The sequence below is a fragment of the Ciconia boyciana genome, chromosome 6 (genome assembly GCF_034638445.1).
Source record: "Ciconia boyciana chromosome 6, ASM3463844v1, whole genome shotgun sequence".
NCBI classification, from domain to species: domain Eukaryota; kingdom Metazoa; phylum Chordata; class Aves; order Ciconiiformes; family Ciconiidae; genus Ciconia; species Ciconia boyciana.
In genome coordinates this window covers 2253432-2272399 of record NC_132939.1, presented here as the reverse complement: position 1 = coordinate 2272399, position 18968 = coordinate 2253432, and the positions used below count along the sequence as shown (strand labels likewise).

The following is an 18968-nucleotide window of genomic DNA, read 5'->3' as shown; positions in this document are numbered from 1 at the left end:
GGGAGTCTCTCGCAAAAGGAATGTTTGGCCTCCTTACAGCCAAGGCATGTGGGGCCTGAGCAGTGGTTCAAGAGATGAATTCTCAGAGAGACCCTTCTTCAGAGTGGGAGAGAGCTGGATAGCCTCCACCCAAGGCCCTTGAAGGAAATCTGTCCTCCCTCCCCTAAGAGGCTGTAAATACTGCTCATGGCAGGGGGTTTGGACTATGTGATCCTTAAAGGTCCCTTCCAACCCAAACCATTTAGGATTCTAAGAAATACGGTCTAGGGCTTTGCTCTCTCCTCTGGGAGGTTTTCCCATGTCCTGTGCCTCGCCTTCCCACAAAACAAGCCAGGGATGGGAAAGGGTTTTAGCTGTTCTTTTCTTGTTGCTACATGCGCCATCTTTCCCTCTCACCTTGTCCCTGTACGTATCTGTTGCTCCAGCATCTCTGGTGACTGGGGGGATTCCTCTAGAAACCAAGTGCCTCCGTTGAGTGATTGTCTGGCCACTGTGCTCTTCTCTCACTCTTTCTCCATCATGGCAGACATGGAGCTGAGCTCCTCGGAGTCAGTAAACATGGAAGAGGAGGAGGAGGAAGAAGAGGAGGAGGATGCAGCAGGGAAGGAACCCAGGCGACCAGTCACAAGGCGGTCCATTCTCACCAGCCCCATAGCCAATGGTGCCAATGTGGACTATGATGAACTGGGCAGGAGCTGCCGGAGCAGCCTGCCAGGTCTGAAGAAGACCCCATCTATAGACTCTTCCGACTCCAGCCGGGGCTCCCAAAACGGCCAGGCCTGGGACCCGAACGGTGGCAGCCCACGCAAGAACAGGAAGGTGCACCTGACGCAGTTTGAGCTGGAGGGGCTGCGCTGCCTCGTGGACAAACTGGAGTCACTCCCTCTGCACAAGAAGTGCGTTCCCACCGGCATTGAGGATGAGGACGCCCTCATCGCTGACGTCAAGGTATGTAGGCATGAGGGAGCCGCAAGCGCTGCCATTCCTCGGGGCTGCCAGGGCGCATCCACTTTCTTGTGGCATCAGAGGTGGAAATGCATTTCCCCACAGGGAAACTGTGCTTTACCATGGCCTTACCCCTGTCCTGGGGCAAAGGGTTGATGTGTTTGTGTGTCCTCTACATGAGGCTAATGTCCCTCAGCACCAGCTGGTGTAACAGCCCTGGCTTGGATTTTGGGTTGGGGCTAGCAAGAGCAGTAACCGCTCCCAGCCAGCATGGCTGAGACTCCTCTGAGGACCCTCTGGGCCCTGTCTGGGTCCCTTATGGGTGTTAGTGCAAGAGTGCTCGTTTGCAATGCAGTTTGTTTCCAGTTCTGGCTGTGGACTCCTTGGGCTGCTGGACACTGTGACAGTTGGAGCCCTTTCCTTGCCCCAGGTAGATTTGGTCTTGTTTCTTTGAGTTGTTTGCACAGGATGTGACCTTAGGTTATATGAGTCTTCCACCTCCCCCTCCCGCCCTGCTTTACACCCTGAGCTGTATCTGCCAGACCTGTTGTGCTGACTCCATGAGCTTTGGTGTTTTAGCCCTTTCAGCACTGAAGTGAGAATGTCAGCCTCCCTCTATTCCCCAGAAGTCCGTTTTAGACCCTAAAACCACAGTTAACTTCTGCTCCCTTCCTTGCTGATGGTGATCTGTTCAGCTGCTTGCCTGTACTGAAGCTGACATCCAGACACAGCCATGGGTGTATCCTGGTCTTTGCCGTTGTGTTTCTTTTCCAAGCGCTGTCTCCTGATTTTTTTTATTTTTTTTTTTGTGGATCACTTGGTAAATCCAGTGCTCTGCTGTGTTTGGAGCAGAGGGTGCAGCTCTGAAGTCCCAGGGTGGGCTGTCGTTTGCAGGCTGAGCTCTGGTGGAGCTTGGCTGAAGGAGTGGAAGTAGGTGCTGTTAGGGGGCTGCACTTCTGGTTTCCTGTGGCTTTTTCAAGAGCGCTGTGTGTGCCGTGGCCTTCGAGTACACAACGCCTGTGCTTTGAGCCACGGCGCTGGGGTGGTGTCAGCCCTACCACAGACCATACGATGCTCTGGAGAAACTCGTGCTGTGAGCGCAGCGTTTCACCTGTGGACTGCGAAAGGGACGCTGGTGTCATGTGTTGGGTGTTTTGAAGGCAGAGCATTCAAGGTTGTCAGTGTTCAGCTGGGTTTTGAGACCTGTTCAAAGGACTTGTTATGTGCTGGAGCTAATGGACGTGTGCCTGTGGTTTTGATGTGACCCACCAGCCCCTGTGTCCAGTTCTACCTTGCAGATGAGCTGCGGGCAAAAGTCCGTGCAGTCTGGTTGGAGCAAACGGCTTCCCTGAAGGACTTGCTCCTTAAAGCTGGCTGTCCTCTGAGGTTCAGAAGTATCCTGAGCTGCAGGACTCTGTCCCTCAGGACTAGCAGCCTCCCAAGTAAAGCCTGTGCTATAGGGCATCCTCAAGGCATGAAGATCCTTAGTCATCAGACTGCAGTGGCTGGAGAAAATAGGACAAGTTTGTCAAACTACAGCAAATCTCTACTTTCAAAACTTAAATTTTCCTGGAGGCGATGGGACTGGCCCATGTAGGTTGGCTTATAAATCCTGAAAAGGGGTAAGACATGTCTAGCTAAACCTTTTAACTGGTCTGGTCACTGAAAAGCCCGATGAGTGAAGATCTAATTTTCAATATCAACAGCTTGTATGGAGAACACCTTTATTTATTTTTTTGAAGGCAGGACAAGTTGTTACCAAGCTAGAGGCATGAAGTGGCTATCCATGCAACTGTAACTCATGAAGTGGGACAGATCCTATTTCAGTCATGTTTCCTTTGTAAGCTTTGGTATAACTCTCTCCTCTAATAGCTTTTGTGTTCCTGCACAGCTGTAGCTGACTCTCCCAGAACACAGTCCTACCGTGGCTGTGCATAAGCGCAGCCCTTCCCTTCGCCGGTCTTGTTCTGATGCTCCTGCCTTCCCTCGCAGCTCTTGGAGGTGGGATCCATGTGGGATCCCTCGTGCTGCACCTTAGACCTGGATCCCTTCTGCTCATCTGCTATTGCTCTTTATGCACTAGTGGAGAACTAGAGCGTAATCTATTTTCAGGGCCTTAAGCTAAACGGAAAGCATACATTCTCCACAGCATCTTAGCCTGACTCTGGGGCCATAGATCTGCAGCAGATACTCTTAACCCTTACGTCACCAGATGAGGTCATTAATGGACCTGGGATCTGGCCAACAGGACTGTTGGGAAAGACCTGCTCTAGAGAAGCACAGAACCAACGTGTTTTCAGCACTTGCCAACTTTTCTGCCGTCACTACATAGCTGTCTTCCAGTTAGGCAGACAGAAGCTTTTGTTGCTGTGGCCTGCATGTTTATTTGGTTTGTCTGCTACTCAGGATCAGAACGTGGCGTTTTCTCATCGTAGAGCCCAGACGTGCAGGTAGTGACCTGGCACCTCGATCTGCCTGTCAGATCAAATGTCCTACCGTGCTTCCTGCCACCCTCTGCTAACCAGTGTCCCCAGGCGCCCAGGAGCAGGCACAGACCAGGAAAATGCTTCCTTTTCCCATAGCCTCTTGTGTGGCGATCGTGACTTCAGAATTTCTGTATGCTGGGTCACGTGAAGAAGTATGCTGCTGTATCCTGTCATGAGTTGAGCCTGAAGCCGCCACATGGTGGGACATGACACTTTGGATGTGACAAAGATGTGCTTCCAGCTCTGTGGGAGGAGGGATTGTCTGTCCGCTGAGACTCTGTAAACCCGTCCTAGACAAGGCTGCATCAGGCTTCTTGAATAGGAAGAGCATGTTGCCACCTCTGCCTCTCCTTAACCTTTCTAGCTTTGTTTGTCTCCCTTGGAAAGCTCCTGGTGACACCACGTTGCTGCCTTCTGAACCGGTGACAGAGAGCTGCTCTCCAGTGGCTTAAATGGGACGGCCCATGGAAATCAAAAAGGCTTCTAGCCTCGGGAGAAGATCTGCCTTTGTGAAATGAGATTGTGAACGTGTCACCTTGTAACACTGATGTCTTGCTGAAAAATCTCCATGCATTCTGTGATGCTTCTGTGCGTGGTCCAGACAGGAGTTATTGGAAAGATCATTGGCAAAGAGGGAACTTCTGAGAGGTCCCATTGTCTTCTGACTGCTTCTGTCCGTCACTTCTGACCCCTCTTGGGGTGTGCTGGTTTCCCTTATTTAGGCTTCAGAGGAGCAGGATGGTCTGTGAGGCTCTGGCTTTAGAGCTGTCAGACCTGCTGTTGGCTGACTTGTGGGGAGCTGAGCCCACGTCTGAACCGTTTCCTTGCTGCAGTGCCACCAAGCCCTGCGGCCTCAGTAACTGGTACAAATGGGTTATATTTGGGCTCTGCCTGGAGGTGTTGGAGCACCAAGCATTGTAGAAACAAGAAGAGCCTCTCCCAGAAGCGTGGATCCTGTCTCCAGGATCTCACCTCAAAGCCTCTGGTCTGGCATTGCCCACGTACCTGGCTCCATGTTGTGCTGGGTCTCCCCATGATCAGAGACATCTCCTCGCTCCTCCACAAACACATTACTCTCTTCCTCTGCCTGGTCTGCTTCTCCTATGGGTCACATCTGCCTGAAATGTTCCTTGTGTGCTCCTTTCCCTGCCCCAGTAAATCTGCCAGCTGGAATCTGCTTTCCCAAGACAGTTTGTTTCTCCAGGTGCTCATGTCTAAGAGAAGCAGCGAACATGTCAGCTTGCTGAAGCCCAGGGGATGTAAAAGCGCCGATGAGTGCCCTTGGGAGGAGTGAGTGGTCTCAGGGCACTCCGCTCCCTCTCCGTGGCCATGGGGAGAGTGTGCACAGTCCCCCATTTGCTGCAGGGCAATGAGACACAGAGAGGACTTGGTGAGGAACGGGGGCTGCTTCCACCAGGGATGGATGAGGAAGGTCAGGGCGGCCTGTGAGCTGTGCCAAAAAGGTCCCCCCTTGGCAGGATGGCAGCGTTGGCCGCGCTCCTGCTTGCGGGTCAGATGAGACTAAACAGCAATGTGAAGTGCTGAGCTCCCCTCCCCGGGCATGTGCCAGCGGTGCGGCGTTCCCAAGATGCCTGACACTTCCATGGTCGCTGTCCCAATGGACCACAAGGGAGTGCTGCAGCCTGGAGCACCTGGGGCCAGAGACCCCTCTGCTGTCCTGCCTGATCAGGCGTCACCTCAGCACGCCATCTGATGTGCTTGACCTGGGCAGCGCGACAGAGGAGCCACCCTTGCACATCCTCCACGCCGGGCCGAATCACACCGCAGGGCTGGGCGTCCCCAGTGCGATGCAGATGGCGAGATCTGTGGAGAGCCTGTGCCGGGGGCCCGAGGGTGTCCTTGGCGGTTCAGGTGGTGACAGTCTGGACCCAGGTGTCTGGTCCATGTGGCCCAGTGCTTCCCAGGCTCTGCAGGGGCAGGAGGGACAAAAGAGCTGAGGTTGCCTGCAGATGCTTTGGCTGCATCAGGAATGGGAGCAGTTGCTGTTTTCCAGTGCTGCTTTGGGGAGCTTGCTTTATTTCAAGAGTTTCCTCCATTTTAATTGCGGTGGTCTGGAGCCAGGGTGGGGAGGGTCTCGGGGAGCTGGGGCTGGCTGGGGGAGACCTTGCTTCACCCGGTATGGGTTTGTCCCCCTCTAGCGGTTAGGTCACCGGTGGCTTTGGGACTACAGCTGCTCCCAAACTTGGCTGTCGGGATGTTTGTCAGGGAAGGTTTGTGCATCCAGGTCGGGAGGGTCCAGGTGCAGTCCCTGCAGCCCCCACGTTTCGAGGGGCTCATCCCCCTTGCCTTGATTTAAAAGCCCTTTCTCCCCGCTCACGCCAGCGGTGTCTCCTAGATCCAGGTGGGTTCAGCTTCCAGCAGGAACCCCAGAAACCGCCTCGGAGAAGACAAAAGAAAGGCGTCGGGGAGGCTGGGCGTGAGCGGGGCTGGTGGCAGGCCAGGGCTGGGGCTCTCCGCCGCTCTCTCCCCAGCCTGCCCCGGCCCTGGGGAGCCTGGCCCCGGCATCTCCGATTGCAGTGGCGGAGGGAGGGAGGAAGGTGGGCCGCACCGCCCGGGCCCCTGCGCCAATCCGTGCGGCGCCAGCCGCCCGTCCCGGCCCCTCCCGGCTCTGCAGCAGAACGGCTCTGCCCTCTGCTCGTTCGCTCGCTTTTTCTCTTCTGCCATCTTCCCGTTGCAAAGCATTGCTGGGAACCGCATGTGGGTGACGCAGCAGCATTGTTTCAGGCTCAGGAAGCTGCCGCTGCTGCCCAAGGGCTCGGGAGGAGCACGCGGCTGCCAGTGCGGCTGTCGGAGCCGGGGAGGAGCCGGGGGCGCTCAGGGCGGGGAGCGCGGCTGCTCCCCCAGCCATGTCCCCAAAGACCGGGGGTCTGGCTCGGGTCCGCTCAGACTGAGCCAGCCCCTGGAGGTGTCCGGGGAGAGGGGGGGGCCCCAGCCCTCGCAGTGCGGGCACCGAAACAAAGAGGGCTCGGCAAACTTCGCCCCAGAGTCTCGGCAGCTCCAGAGGCGCAAGGTCAGGCAGCTGGCAACGCTCGCGGGATGGGGAAGGGACGCGGGGACGCTCCGGACCCAGACAGGGTGGGAGGGGACCGTGGGGGGGGACCCCTGCTTCCCTGGAGGGGTCCCTGGCTGGTGCTTGGGCTCGCCTCTCCCCTCCCCTTCCTTGGGGCGCGCTCGCCGGTGCCGAGTTCCTGCCGGCCGGGGGAAGCATGCGGTGCGCTCGCAGGGTCCCCTCCGCGTTGTCCCCCCAGCCAGAGCGTGAGGGGTCAGAGAGGACGAGGGGGCTGTCGCCCACGCCGGCTCCGAGCCAACCACAGCCCCAGGACCCGGGTGCCCCCCCCTGCCCCTTGTCCCCCTGGCTCGGAGCATGGCTGAGCCACTGCCACCCACCATGGTGCCCCGGGCAGGGGGAGGCTGCTGTTCCCTGCCCACACATATATATATATATATATGTATGTGTGTGTGTGTGAGTGAGCCCCCAGCCCCTGACCTTTCCTTTCAGCATGTGCTCATGGGAAGGCTGGCGGGGAGGCGGAAAGTCTGTAGGCAGCATGCTGCGCTGCCGGGGAGCGGAGGCCGCGGCTTCCTGCCTCCCGCAGCCGCCCGAGAAGGGCGGGGGAGCGCTGGGAAGCCACGCAGGGCCGGGGCGCTTGCCTGGGGAGCGGGCAGTCCCGCGGGGGGACGCCAGCCGGCCCCTGCCCTGGCCCTGCCTGGCAGCGGGAAGCACCGCACGCGGAGATGCCGGCAGGAGACTCCTGCCGGCGTAGCCATGGCAACGCCAAGTAAATAAAGCACCTTTGCAACGGGCAAATTCGGTGGGGAATGGCTGTGGGGAGGGGGCTGCGATGGAGGAGAGCAGGAGGGCCCAAACGGCCAAGGTGAGTGCCAGGAGCCCCCATCCACCGAGAGCGAGGGTGCCTGTCGCGCTGTAGGGCAGCGTGCCCATCCGCTCGGTGCCGAGGGATCTCTCATGTCAAAGCCAAACCCTGAAGCAGTGCAGGAGAGCAGCTCTTGGCTACCCGGCAGCTTTGGCCAGGTTACGGAAGGGACGCTGGGGCACCGCGTCCTGCCACCGCTGCACCTTCCAGCTACCCTGTGCCCAGGGACCATTGCAGGGGCAGATGGAGACACCCTCGTGCTTCCTCCCTCGTAAATCCCCCTGGATTGCAAAAGCTTGGCGCTCCCCCCTACCACCACACAGAACGGGGCCTCGGGGCTGAAATGCAGTTGATGAAAGCGCTCGTGCAGATCGACTCGACAGAGCTTGTCTGTCTGATGTGGGGAGGGATCGTTGCTCGCGGGCGTGGGTAGAGGAGGGCTCCTTCCTAGCCGTGTTTGAAGCATGCTGGTCTTGGCATCTGGTTGGAGCCTGCCTTGCTGGCGGGAGCCTTGTTTCGCCCTGCTCACACCTGTGCTTTTTGTCTCTCTCTCTCCCCCCCCCCCCCACCCCAAACCCCCCCCGCCCCTTTCTCCATTAGCTGCTGCTAGAAGAATACGCAAACAGCGACCCCAAACTGGCACTTACAGGCATCCCCATCGTCCAGTGGCCCCAGAGAGATAAGGTAGGAGCTGCAAGGTGGGGATCCGGGCGGGTATCGCGTGTGACTGAGCTGATTACCTGCCCTCGTCCGAGTCGCCGCCCATGACTGGGGCGCGGTGGCACCGCTTCTGTACCTGCCACAGGAGCCTGAGCCGGCGGGCAGAAAGGGAGCAGTGCAGAGGCAGGCCGTGGGGTGCAACCACCTCCACAGCACTGCGGGAAAACCCGTTTGCTGGCAGCGGTGGAGGTCTCCCACTGTGCCGGTTACCCTGGCTCAGCCGATGGGTGGTAACTGGGTCAGCCCCAGCTGCTCCATGTTCTCCAGCCCCTCGGTTGTGCTCAGAGGAGCTGGAGCACTGCTGTTGGTGGAAGGGGTGATCCTCTAAAGGGCACTCTCCCAGCAGCTCTCTGGCTTGACAAGGGAGTCCTGGGTGGTAAGAGTAATGTTGTGTGTCAGGGGAACGTATTGCTATTGCGTTCCCCAAGAGATGAAGGGCGAGGTGTGGGGGTTCATGATCAGCATCAACCCTGCCTGTTCAGTGGGCAGGCCGGCCCCTCACTGCTAGGTTAGCGTGCTCCTTTGGTCCCTGCCCCTGCCAGCACGCTGCCTGTGCTGTAGCATTGGCTCTTGCATCCCCAAGGAAGGCAGCTCCCTTCTGGGGGGTCTCTACCTGCAGATAACAGCCAACTCCTCGGGAAAGGGACCTTTCAGTGCGCCCCTGCCCTTCCCTCTCCAGCTGTGCTCATAACCCAGAGCCCAAAGCTGGCCGCAGCGCAGGCTGAGCTTGCTGGGCAGATGGAGGCAAGGAGCAGCCTGCCGCTGGCCAGCCGGACATCCCCTCCACAGGCTGCCTTCCCGTGGCCCGCCAGGACGGCTCCCGTAGGTCACTGCTTCCTTCCTGCCAGGAGACGGGCTCACGGGCAGACGTATGGGAAAAGCAGGACCCCATCACACCGGGAAGGGTGGGTAACACCCCATCTGGGTGTCTGGAGACAAACAAGCCTCTCGGATTGCCCTTTGGAGGTGCCTGTCTCTCCCTGCCTGCTCTGCCCAGGGGGTTCCAGTGCGATTTCCTGGTCCTTCAGCAGCACAAGCATCTCGGGCAGCTTTTCTGGGAGCAGAGACCTGGAGACATCTGCATGCTTTGTATGCAGCACTCAGATGCTTGGCACATCCCCGACCCTGTCCTTGTGCTGGGTTTTTTGTGTGCCTGCCCTTCCCCAAGCTCATCAGCTGTGGTGCACACACCGTCATGGCCGATCCCAGAAGGACGCTCAGCCGGCGTGTTTGCTGTGAGGGCTCATGGCACGTGTGGTGGCAGGTGTATGCTGGAGAGCTGTGCTGTCCCACCTGCACTGTAAACAGGGGTGCTTGGGTGTTCACAGCACGCCTTGAGCTTGTGGGAAAGGGTGACCAGAGCACTCATGTCGGAGCTCAGCCCTGTCCCCTTGCACAGCTGGCAGAGGGACCTGGGTGTCACAGAGAGAGGACAGCCTTTCTGGCTGCCCAGGTGGACTGTCATTCCCTGCCTCAGAAGGAAAGAGTGGCTGTTGTTGGAGCATCGCAATGCTTTTGAGACTCAGCAACCCTTTTCAGACCCATTTCTGAGTGCTGATTTGGGGTGGGAGGAAGGAGAGCTCTTGGTGTGGGGTGGCGAAGGCTGAGTGGGCTCGAGGAGAGCCACCCAGAGCAGCGCCAATATGGGTTCCTTTGTCTGCAGAGAGGTGAGGGAGCAGGACTGCTCTCTGGCACGTTATCTGAGGTTGCAGCGAGGGAGCTGGGGATCAGAGGCTTTCTGATCCGAGCTGAATGCAGTGGTCCACTCGTCTCACGCCACTTCCCTCTCTATTTCTATTGCCAGCTAAAGCTCCAGGCCCGGCTGAGGGTGCGCCTGCCCACCATCCCCATCACCAAGCCACACACCATGAAGCCAACCCCCCGCCCGACACCCGTCAGGCCTACAGTCTCTCCCATCGTGTCAGGCGCCAGGCGGAGGCGGGTGCGGTGCCGAAAATGCAAGGCTTGCATGCAGGGCGAGTGTGGCATGTGCCACTATTGTAGGGACATGAAGAAGTTTGGCGGGCCTGGCCGCATGAAGCAGTCCTGCGTCCTCCGGCAATGCTTAGCGGTGAGTCTGTGGCTTGATCCTTTTCTCTGAAGTCTGCTGCAGCCTGGCAGCAACTATGTGGCCGATCAGGGTTAGAGAGAGGAAGGGCAATGACCAAGTTTGATTCCTGGGGGATAGTTGGCCCCTTCCCCATGATTCAGGCAATGGGGAAGAGAAGGAGGAAAGGAGGAAGGCTCTGCCACCTTGCCCTGGTTTCACCCCTGCTTTCCTTTGTAGCCCAGGCTGCCTCACTCGGTCACGTGTGCACTTTGCGGGGAGGTGGATCAGAACGAGGACTCGCAGGACTTTGAGAAGAAGCTCATGGAGTGCTGCATCTGCAATGAGATTGTTCACCCTGGCTGCCTGCAGGTGAGCAGCGTGGGCGCTGGGGCAGAGGGGACTTTGCTGTGGGGAAGGACTGCTGCTGACTGCCCTCTTCTCTTTGCAGATGGATGGGGAAGGGCTGCTCAACGATGAGCTCCCTAACTGCTGGGAGTGCCCCAAATGCTACCAGGGTGACGACGCAGAGAAGGGCCAGGTAGGAGGCGAGCTGTGCTGTGGCAGGGCAGGACGTGTGTCCTGCATCCTGCTGAGGGATAGGCAGTGTTCAACCAGGCCGGGCTGCATGGGTGGGCTGGAGGGCAGGCAGGCACCAGTGCAATCCAGGGGACCAGTTGGGCAGTGACTAGTGAGAGTAGGGGTGGTTGGGGGTGCAGCGCAGCAGCGCTCGGGGGCCTGGCAGCATCCTGCTGGCAGACACTGCCACGGTCCGGTCCTGGGATCCCGCAGGGGGTGAGCTGACAGCCCCCTGCTCTATCCCCGGCTCCCAGAGAGCCCGTCAGCAGGCCGAGGCCAGGCTCCTGCAGAAGCGGCAGGGGCAGCCGGGTTCCTCTGCCAGGCAGCAAGCGGACTGTGTGCGGCGGCCGCTGGCCTGCTGGCATCTGTACCAGGACACCAGCCTCTGGCTGCCGCGTCACCTGTAGAACCGTGTCTGCTGCTGTGGATGGAAGCATGGCGGCTAAGGCAAGCCAGGCGGGGAGCAGCCACCCTGGGACACCTTCAGCTTCTCCTGGGTGATGTGCATGCTTGGGGTGCGCATCTGCCTGGGTCCCCCAGCACTTCAAGCAGATGTGATGAGCACCCCTTGTCCCCACGGTGTCTTCTGCTGAGCTATGATCCTGAGAGTTTCCACTGCAAGAGGCGGGAGACTGTTAGGCACAGAGTGGAAGCCACCCCCAACCTCGGGGGACACCCCTTTTGTGAAGGGGGAAGAAAAATGTTGGTTGCTGGTGTGGGTGGACTCTGGTCCTGGTGGTACTGGGCGCTGCTGTGCATGTTGCCCTGGGGAAGAGGAGAGGGGGGATGCATTCCCTAGGCCCGCCGTGGCTCCATCCCCGCTAACCTGCCACCCCGCTTCCCCGCAGAAGCGGAAGGTGGAGGAGAGCGATGATGACACGGCGCAAGCCAAGGTGCTGCGGCCCCTGCGGAGTTGCGAGGAGCCCCTGACCCCCCCACCCAACTCGCCCACCCCCATGCTGCAGCTGATCCACGACCCAGCGTCACCGCGAGGCGTGGTGACGCGCTCGTCCCCGGGAGCCGGCCCCAGCGACCACCACAGCGCCAGCAGAGACGAGCGCTTCAAGCGACGGCAGCTGCTGCGGCTCCAGGCTACCGAGCGAACCATGGTGCGGGAGAAGGAGAACAACCCCAGCGGCAAGAAGGAGCTGTCGGAGGTGGAGAAGGCCAAGCTGCACGGCTCCTACCTCACGGTGACGCTCCAACGCCCCACCAAAGACGTCCACGGCACTTCTATCGTCCCCAAGCTGCAAGCCATCACAGCCTCCTCCACCAACCTGCAGCACTCTCCCCGCGTGGTCATGCGCCACACACCCACCAGGATGCCCCTGCGGGGCGGGGGGGAGGAGGAGGCAGCCGCTGAGGAGGAGGAGGAGGAAGACGAGGAGGAGGACGAGAACGCGGAGGAGGGGGGGGCGGCCCGGCTCAATGGCCGAGGGGGCCGGGCGCAGGAGGGCGAGGAGAGCTGGATGCAGCGCGAGGTGTGGATGTCCGTCTTCCGCTACCTCACTCGCAGGGAGCTCTGCGAGTGCATGCGGGTGTGCAAGACCTGGTACAAGTGGTGAGTGCGGGGACGCGTGGCGGGGGGGGCACAGCCGGGCCTGCCTGCGTCCTGACCCCTGGACGGGGCATGGCCACGCCAAGCCTTGTACCTGACGGGCAGCCAGAGGGAAGGGGTGGAAGGGATCTTGCCTCCGTGCCCTCCCTTCGTTCCCCGGAGCTGGCACTTGCCAGGCAGCGTTGCCCTCGGACCCTGTGGCCAGCCCTGCTGGCTGCTGCCTCTGCCGTATGCGCGCTGGTCTTTATTGTGCCCTTCTACTGCCTTCCTCCTGTCCCTTCTGTTGGGAGACGGTGGCGTCACCTGAGTTCCTGTGTCCCCTGCTGTGTCCTTGCAAGGTGTGCCGATGCCCTTTCCTCACCTGCTGCCTGGCATGGTACTTGCCCTTCCCTGCCTGCCGTCCTGCCTCGGCCTCCCAGCAGGCAGGGGAAGGCAGGCTGAGGCGGGGATGGGTTTGCTGGCTGGAAACGCCTCGGGGGGCAGCAGGCCTGAAGACAATGCTGGCACCGGGACAGCTGTGGATGGAGGGCTTGGGAACAGACGGGGACTGGAAACTGGGAGGTTTCTAACCACCGAGCAGCGGGAACGGCACGATGGGAAAGGACTGGCCCGCTTTGATCAGCAGCCGGTGGGAATGGTGTGGCGTGGTGGCTGGAGGAGTGTCCCCCCACCTGGCGCTGGTGTGGCATCTTGAGGGGCGCAGCTGAGCCGCCATCGGGTCCTGGGTCTCCCCGGGCACGCGTGGGAGAGGAGGAGTTTGTGCCATCTCCGGGCTCTGTCGCAGCTCCCGGCGAAGCAGCGAGCGCTGCCGAGGCTGTGGGGTGGGACCAGGCCGAGTGCTTCGCCTGCTGGGAGCAAGGATGCTTAAGATCTTCGCCCTGGCAAGAGGAGCGCCTGGGCGGGGGCAAGCAGGCCGGCAGCTGTGACTCAGAGTCTTGTTACATGGCAGCAAAACCCCGCTGGGGCTGTTGTGGGCATCCCTGGGTGGCCGGACACCCTCAGCAACCTCCCCATGTGTTCGGGGAAACCCGGGGAAACCAGGCAGAGCAGCCTTGTGCTGCGGCTGGGGCCACGCCAGGGCTGGGCTCCTCCCCGAAGCCAGGCAACCCGCTGGCAGTCTCTTGTCCCATGGGACTCTCGGGGCTCAACTTTCAGCCTTGTCCTTGTCCCCAGGTGCTGTGACAAAAGATTGTGGACAAAGATAGATTTGAGCAGATGCAAGTCCATCACCCCCCAGGCGCTGAGCGGCATCATCAAAAGACAGCCGGTCAGCCTCGACCTCAGCTGGACCAATATCTCCAAAAAACAGCTTACGTGGCTCGTCAACAGGCTGCCAGGTGAGCGTGGGCTGGGGGGGGGGGTCCCCACCTCTGCCACCAGCCTGCTCCGAGGCTTTCTGATGGCTGGACCACAGCGAGTACAGGCTCTGCGCCCTGGTACCTGCCAGCAGGAGAACTCCTAGGTGCGTGGATCCCGTCACGCAGCAAGCAGCCGATGGTGATGTGGTTTCCTGCTGCTGTGTGTTAATCTCTCCTTCAGAGAGCCCGGCTCCCCGTCCCACCCCAGGCAGGGAGGGGAGCTGCTTCCTCATGTACCTGGAGAAAGAGGGTTGAGATCTGGGATGCCTCAGAGCTGACCAAGCCCGTCTGACTTGTTACCCCTCTCTCCCTTCTCCCGGCAGGCCTGAAAGACCTCATCTTAGCGGGCTGTTCCTGGTCTGCGGTCTGTGCTCTCAGTACCTCCAGCTGCCCCCTTCTCAGGACCCTCGATCTTCGGTGGGCAGTAGGAATCAAGGACCCTCAGATCCGGGACTTACTCACGCCTCCGACAGACAAACCCAGTAAGCTGCTGCCCAGGCTGCCGGGGGCGAGGCTGGGGTGGTGGGGAGTTGGAGGAGAGTGACATGCTGGGTGCAGAGTGGGGAGGCGATGCCAGATCCAGAATGCCCCAACCCAGCAGGGCACATAGTCCGCACTCAGCTTCTCCTCTCCCTTTGCAGGTCAGGACAATCGCAGCAAACTCCGCAACATGATCGATTTCCGGCTCGCCGGCCTGGACATCACCGACGCCACGCTGCGGCTGATCATCCGCCATATGCCCCTGCTCTCCCGCCTCGACCTCAGCCACTGCAACCACCTTACGGACCAGTCAGCCAACCTCCTCACGGCCGTGGGCTCTTCCACACGCAACTCCCTCACCGAGCTCAACATGGCAGGTGGGTACGCTGCTCTGGGTGGCCCAGGCTGCCCTCCCCGGGCCCTGCTGGACCAAGGGCGGCCTGGCTGGACTTGCCATCGTAAAGCGGCTTTCTCCTCCCCACCCGCTCTCCTAGCCTAACGTGGGAGCTCAGCTCTGGCTTCACGCAGGCCTTGCAGCTCACTCTTCCTCTCGTCTCCCCGCAGGCTGCAATAAGCTGACGGACCAGGCCTTGCTGTACCTGCGCCGCATCTCCAACGTCACTCTAATCGACCTGCGAGGTTGCAAACAGATCACCCGCAAAGCCTGTGAGCACTTCATCTCGGACCTGTCCATCAACAGCCTCTACTGCCTGTCCGATGAGAAGCTGATCCAAAAAATCAGCTAGAGACCCTCCCCGGGGCAGACTGAGGAGAAGGAAAAGAGCCCATCCCACCCCTCTCGGAGAGCCGCTCCTCCACATCCCCACCTTGCCCTCCGTGTCCTGCCGCTGCCTCCCACCTGACTCGGCAGGCAGGGCCGCTGCTGGCCTCGCTCCACCGTCCTTCCTCCTCCTCCCCCGGGACTTCTGCCGATGAAGATGTCCCGCCAGGCTGGCCAGTACCAGAGGAGGAACGGGCAAATGGCAGGGAGCCTCAGCCCGCAGGCTGGCCGCTCCCAAGGCGGAGGTTGTAATAGAGATCTCTGTGCAGAGAAATGGGGCACCCTCTTCCCCCAGCTTTTCCCCTCCTCCCCGTCGTCTCCTTGCCTTGAAACACTTGTCACTTCCCCGTTAGCACAAAGCTTGAGGGTCAAGGTCTCTCCAAGGAAGCGGGAGCAGAGCTGGAACAAAACGTACCCCTCCGTGCCACCACCAGCTCGTCGCTTGCCCTGCGCTCTCAGCCCCCTTACGCTTTCCCTCGTCCAGCTGCAGGGGCTGTGATCGAACCCCCTCCTTCTCCCACCGCTCTCATGCATCCAGGCGGCTCTTTCCGTGTTGAGGGCAGGAGCCCCACAGCCAGGGTGTCGCGGGTTCTCCGGCCACAGGGCCGGTGCACGCTGGCCAGGAGCAGGGGCTTTGTAGCCCCCTCTCCCCCTGCCCGGGGAGGCGAGGCTGGGGGACAGTACGCTTCCACTCTGGGGCAGCACCAGCCTTCCCGGAGCGCCGTCTGTCCCAACGCAGCCCCGCACAGAGGCAATGGCCGGGGCTGGGCGCCGGCTGGGAGCAGGGGAGAAACCACAGGTACATCAGAGCTCAGGGAGGACTCGGAAAGCATCAGCCAGGGGTGAGTGAGCGTGTGGGGGGACAGGAGCTGCCTCCTCTTCCTCCCCAGCTCCCTGCGCGTGGCCCAGCATCGTGAAGCACTCTAGGGCTGCCGCGGCCGGAGGGGCGAAGGCTGCTCTGTCTGCCCAGGGCACCGTGGCCTGGGACCGAACTGGCACGAATGCCCCACTGCATTGTCCTCTCCTTCCCCACCCCCTTTTAGCTGCCGTTTTTCCTTTGCAATGAATGGTCGGTCCAAAGAACCTCTCTCTAGGGCAGCAGAGAGCTTTTTGCACTTTAAAAAAAACAAACAAACAAACAAAAAAAACAACAAAAAAAACAAACACAAAAAAAAAAAAAAGAAAGGAAAAAAGGTTGGAATCTTCTTTTGGGTCACTATTTTATTTCCTTCCCTGTCCTGCCTGTGACCGGACGCTCCCCATCTCTCCCCCGGTGTCAGGACACCGCTCTCCCCGGCCCGGCCCTCCCCGACCCCCTGGCAGCGCGTACAGATAGCACAAACCGGCCCACCCCGTGCCACCGGTCCCCAGCCCCGGAGAGGACGGCCGAGGGGCAGGGGGTCTCCCGCGGAGGGCAGCCCGCGCCGCCCCGCTGCTTCAGAAGCAATAAGGGAGGAGAGATGGCCACCGAGCCTTCTGCCCGGGCGCAGGGGCCGGTGGCACGTCCTCCGCTCCCCGGCTGCCGGAGGGGGATGCGAGGGGGCGATTGCCGCAGTGCCTCGGGACAAGGGGCAGTTTGGCCGCAGTGGATCCGGAGGGCTTTGAGCAGAAAACACCCCGGGCGAGAGGAAGAGCGGAGAGCCGGGCCCCTGGCCGCAGCCGGGCGGTGGAGGCCTTCTGCCTTAGTCTCTCTTGTCGGTGGCTCCCATGAAAGACGTCGGAAGAATCGAAGCTTTTCTTTTTCCTTTGGATTGATTTTTGAGTTTTGCAACGAGAAAGAAAGTAAAGAAAAAAAAAAAAAGAACAAAAAAAAAAAAGGCAAGCTGGGGTAGAGCTTAGCTGGAGCTGGGTGGGCGCGGGGCTCCCTCCGCCATGCTCGGCGGGCGGCAGCGGACCCTCCCTCGGGGCGGGCGGGAGGCGGGCGAGCGGCCGAGCTGGGGGGCGGCGAGCCCTCCCCGGTGTCCCCCCCGGTCGCAGAGACTCTGGCGTGTGACCCTCGTCACGCCACCGGCCACCCCGGGCCCCCGTCCGCGGGCAGGGGGTGAAAATCCACGAGGAAGAAAAAAAAAAAAAAGAGAATTATATATATAAAATCACTTAGTGATTTAAAAGCAACTCAGACTGCTCCCTAAAGACAACTCCTGCAAGAAAAGTCACTATTGTTTAAGGGTTTGGTTGTGTTTTTGTTTTGTTTCAATTCCCCCCCTACCCTGCCCTCCCCCTCACCCCCCCGGAGAAATATTGTAAATATATATTTTTTTGTTGGCGATTTAGAGTCCATCTCTGATGTTTGTGCTTTAAAATTAAATGTAAGCATTAAGGGTAAAAGCAAACCAAGTCTTACGCTCTCTCAGTCGGTATGGTTTGGGTTGGGGGTTTCTTGGCTGGGGGCAGAGGGAGGGGAGCTCGTTGGCAATTTTTTGTTTGTTTGTTTCGTTTTTGGGTTTTTTTTGTTTTGGTTTGGTTTTCCTTTTTCTAAGCATTCTCCGATACTGGTTTTAGAGAGGATCTTTGCTCATAACATATTACCACAGGGATGGGAGAGATGTTGTGGGGGGAGGGAAGATACCAGCCTCTGAAGGGAAATATTTTGTTTCTTGGGGGTGGATTTTTGGAATAAAAAAATTTAAAGAAAAAAAACCAAAACCCTGCGTCTCGCCTCTGCCCGTTGTTTGTCCGCCAGGGAAGCGGAGGGGACGAGGCCGGGGCTGGGAGACCCCAGGGACCTCCCGTGTCCCCCTCCTCGGGCACCGGGCCTTCCTCCGCTGCCCACGCCGCCGGAGGGGAGGCCTGGGCCAGCGTCACGCGCGCCAGGTCGCGGGCCTGAGCCCGGGGTGGCGGTGGCAGCCGCGTCCCCGTCGTCTCCTGGGGGTGGTGGCAGCGGCAGCCGTCCCCGCGTCCCACGGCCTCCCGCCCCGCAGAGCGGCCTCTCCCCGGCAGCCGCCTTTTAGCGCAGTTTCCCCCTCCCCAGCAGCCCCACCTCTGCAACCTGCCCGACGAGGAGCAGGCAGGGACTGCAGGCAGGGACTGCAGGCAGCAAGCACAGGCAGCTCCCCCGCAGCCAGGGCCGGACCAGCCGGTGCCTTTTGCGGCGCCTGGGCCGGCTCCATGACTGGTTCTGCTTGGGACAGGCTTTATCTCCCCAGGCTGGGCGAGCCAGGGGCGTTTTCCGCCTCCCCCGGCTGCGCCGCGGCCGGGGTCAGACCGACAGGGACGTGCCGGGCCGGCTTTCCGCAGGGATTTATTTCTCCCCCCCCCCCGCCCCAGCAAGGCTGGGTTTAAAGGCTGGGAGGCCGCCCGGAGCGGAGCTGGGGCCGGGGCAGATGGCTCAGCCACCCCGAAGGGCCACGCTCGGTCCCACGGCTCTTCCACGGCCGGCTCTGGGCTGCAGGGCCACCGAGGAGACGCGTACCGTCCCCCAGCCTCCTCTGCAGGGACGTCACGGTCCAGGACCCCGCGGCGGTTGGGGCCGTACCAGCAGCAGCAAAACAAGCCCAGGCTGGGCCATTTGCATGGCGAGGCGCAGAGTCGCTCCTCCACGGGTGAACGTCCTCCTCCACGGGTGGCTGAAGCCACCGCGGCCGCCCTTCCCCACGCCTCGGCGCAGCCGCGGCCACCTCGGCCCCATCCGCCCGAGCGTCACCGCGTGCCCCACCCCGGCGACGCACCGCGCAGGGAGGCACCCCCAACCCACCGCCCGTCCCCTGCCCTCGCCCCGTGTGTCCCCTCCTGGCCCCGGGGACAGAGAAGCTCCTGCCCGCCATGCTGCCGGAGCGCGGCGGCTGCCTCCATCACCCGGCGTGGCCAGGGCAGCCGTCCCGCTGCCGCAGCCCGCTCTTGACCCGGTTATTTTCAGCTCCATGTGTTTATAGCCGCCTCTTTCCTCCAGAGCCAGAGGTAAACCGCTGCCGCAGCCCCGCGCCCTCCTGCCGCCCCACTCCCACCCGGCCGGCCTTCACCGCCGCGCCGGGGCCTGGCCCAGGGCCGGCAGCCGCCATGTCGCCGGCCCCTGCCCGCCCCACCAGCAGCCGCCCCTCTCCCCTCACCCGGCCCTCCCTGGCACAGCCCCTCGTCCCGGGCCCGCGGGGAGGACGGCGTCCCCGCTGCCTGTCCCCACG

General features: G+C 60.8%; 1 protein-coding gene across 2 annotated transcripts in view; it reads left to right on the top strand.

Moving 5' to 3' along the window:
* The window catches only part of KDM2A (lysine demethylase 2A), a 51985-nt gene extending 34909 nt beyond the window's left edge, over positions 1-17076 (top strand). Inside the window, exons 13-22 of one of the 2 annotated variants that reach the window (XM_072864151.1) lie at positions 527-948; positions 7928-8011; positions 9852-10118; positions 10335-10466; positions 10546-10635; positions 11522-12234; positions 13405-13568; positions 13913-14071; positions 14231-14446; positions 14634-17076. In XM_072864151.1, the coding sequence (XP_072720252.1) occupies positions 527-948; positions 7928-8011; positions 9852-10118; positions 10335-10466; positions 10546-10635; positions 11522-12234; positions 13405-13568; positions 13913-14071; positions 14231-14446; positions 14634-14815 (2429 nt within the window). In that variant the 3' untranslated portion in view covers positions 14816-17076. Of the gene's footprint in view, positions 1-526; positions 949-6122; positions 6463-7927; positions 8012-9851; positions 10119-10334; positions 10467-10545; positions 10636-11521; positions 12235-13404; positions 13569-13912; positions 14072-14230; positions 14447-14633 lie in introns of those variants that run through there. The other variant, XM_072864152.1, reaches the window with a different exon arrangement.
* The last annotated feature ends 1892 nt before the right edge of the window (positions 17077-18968 follow it).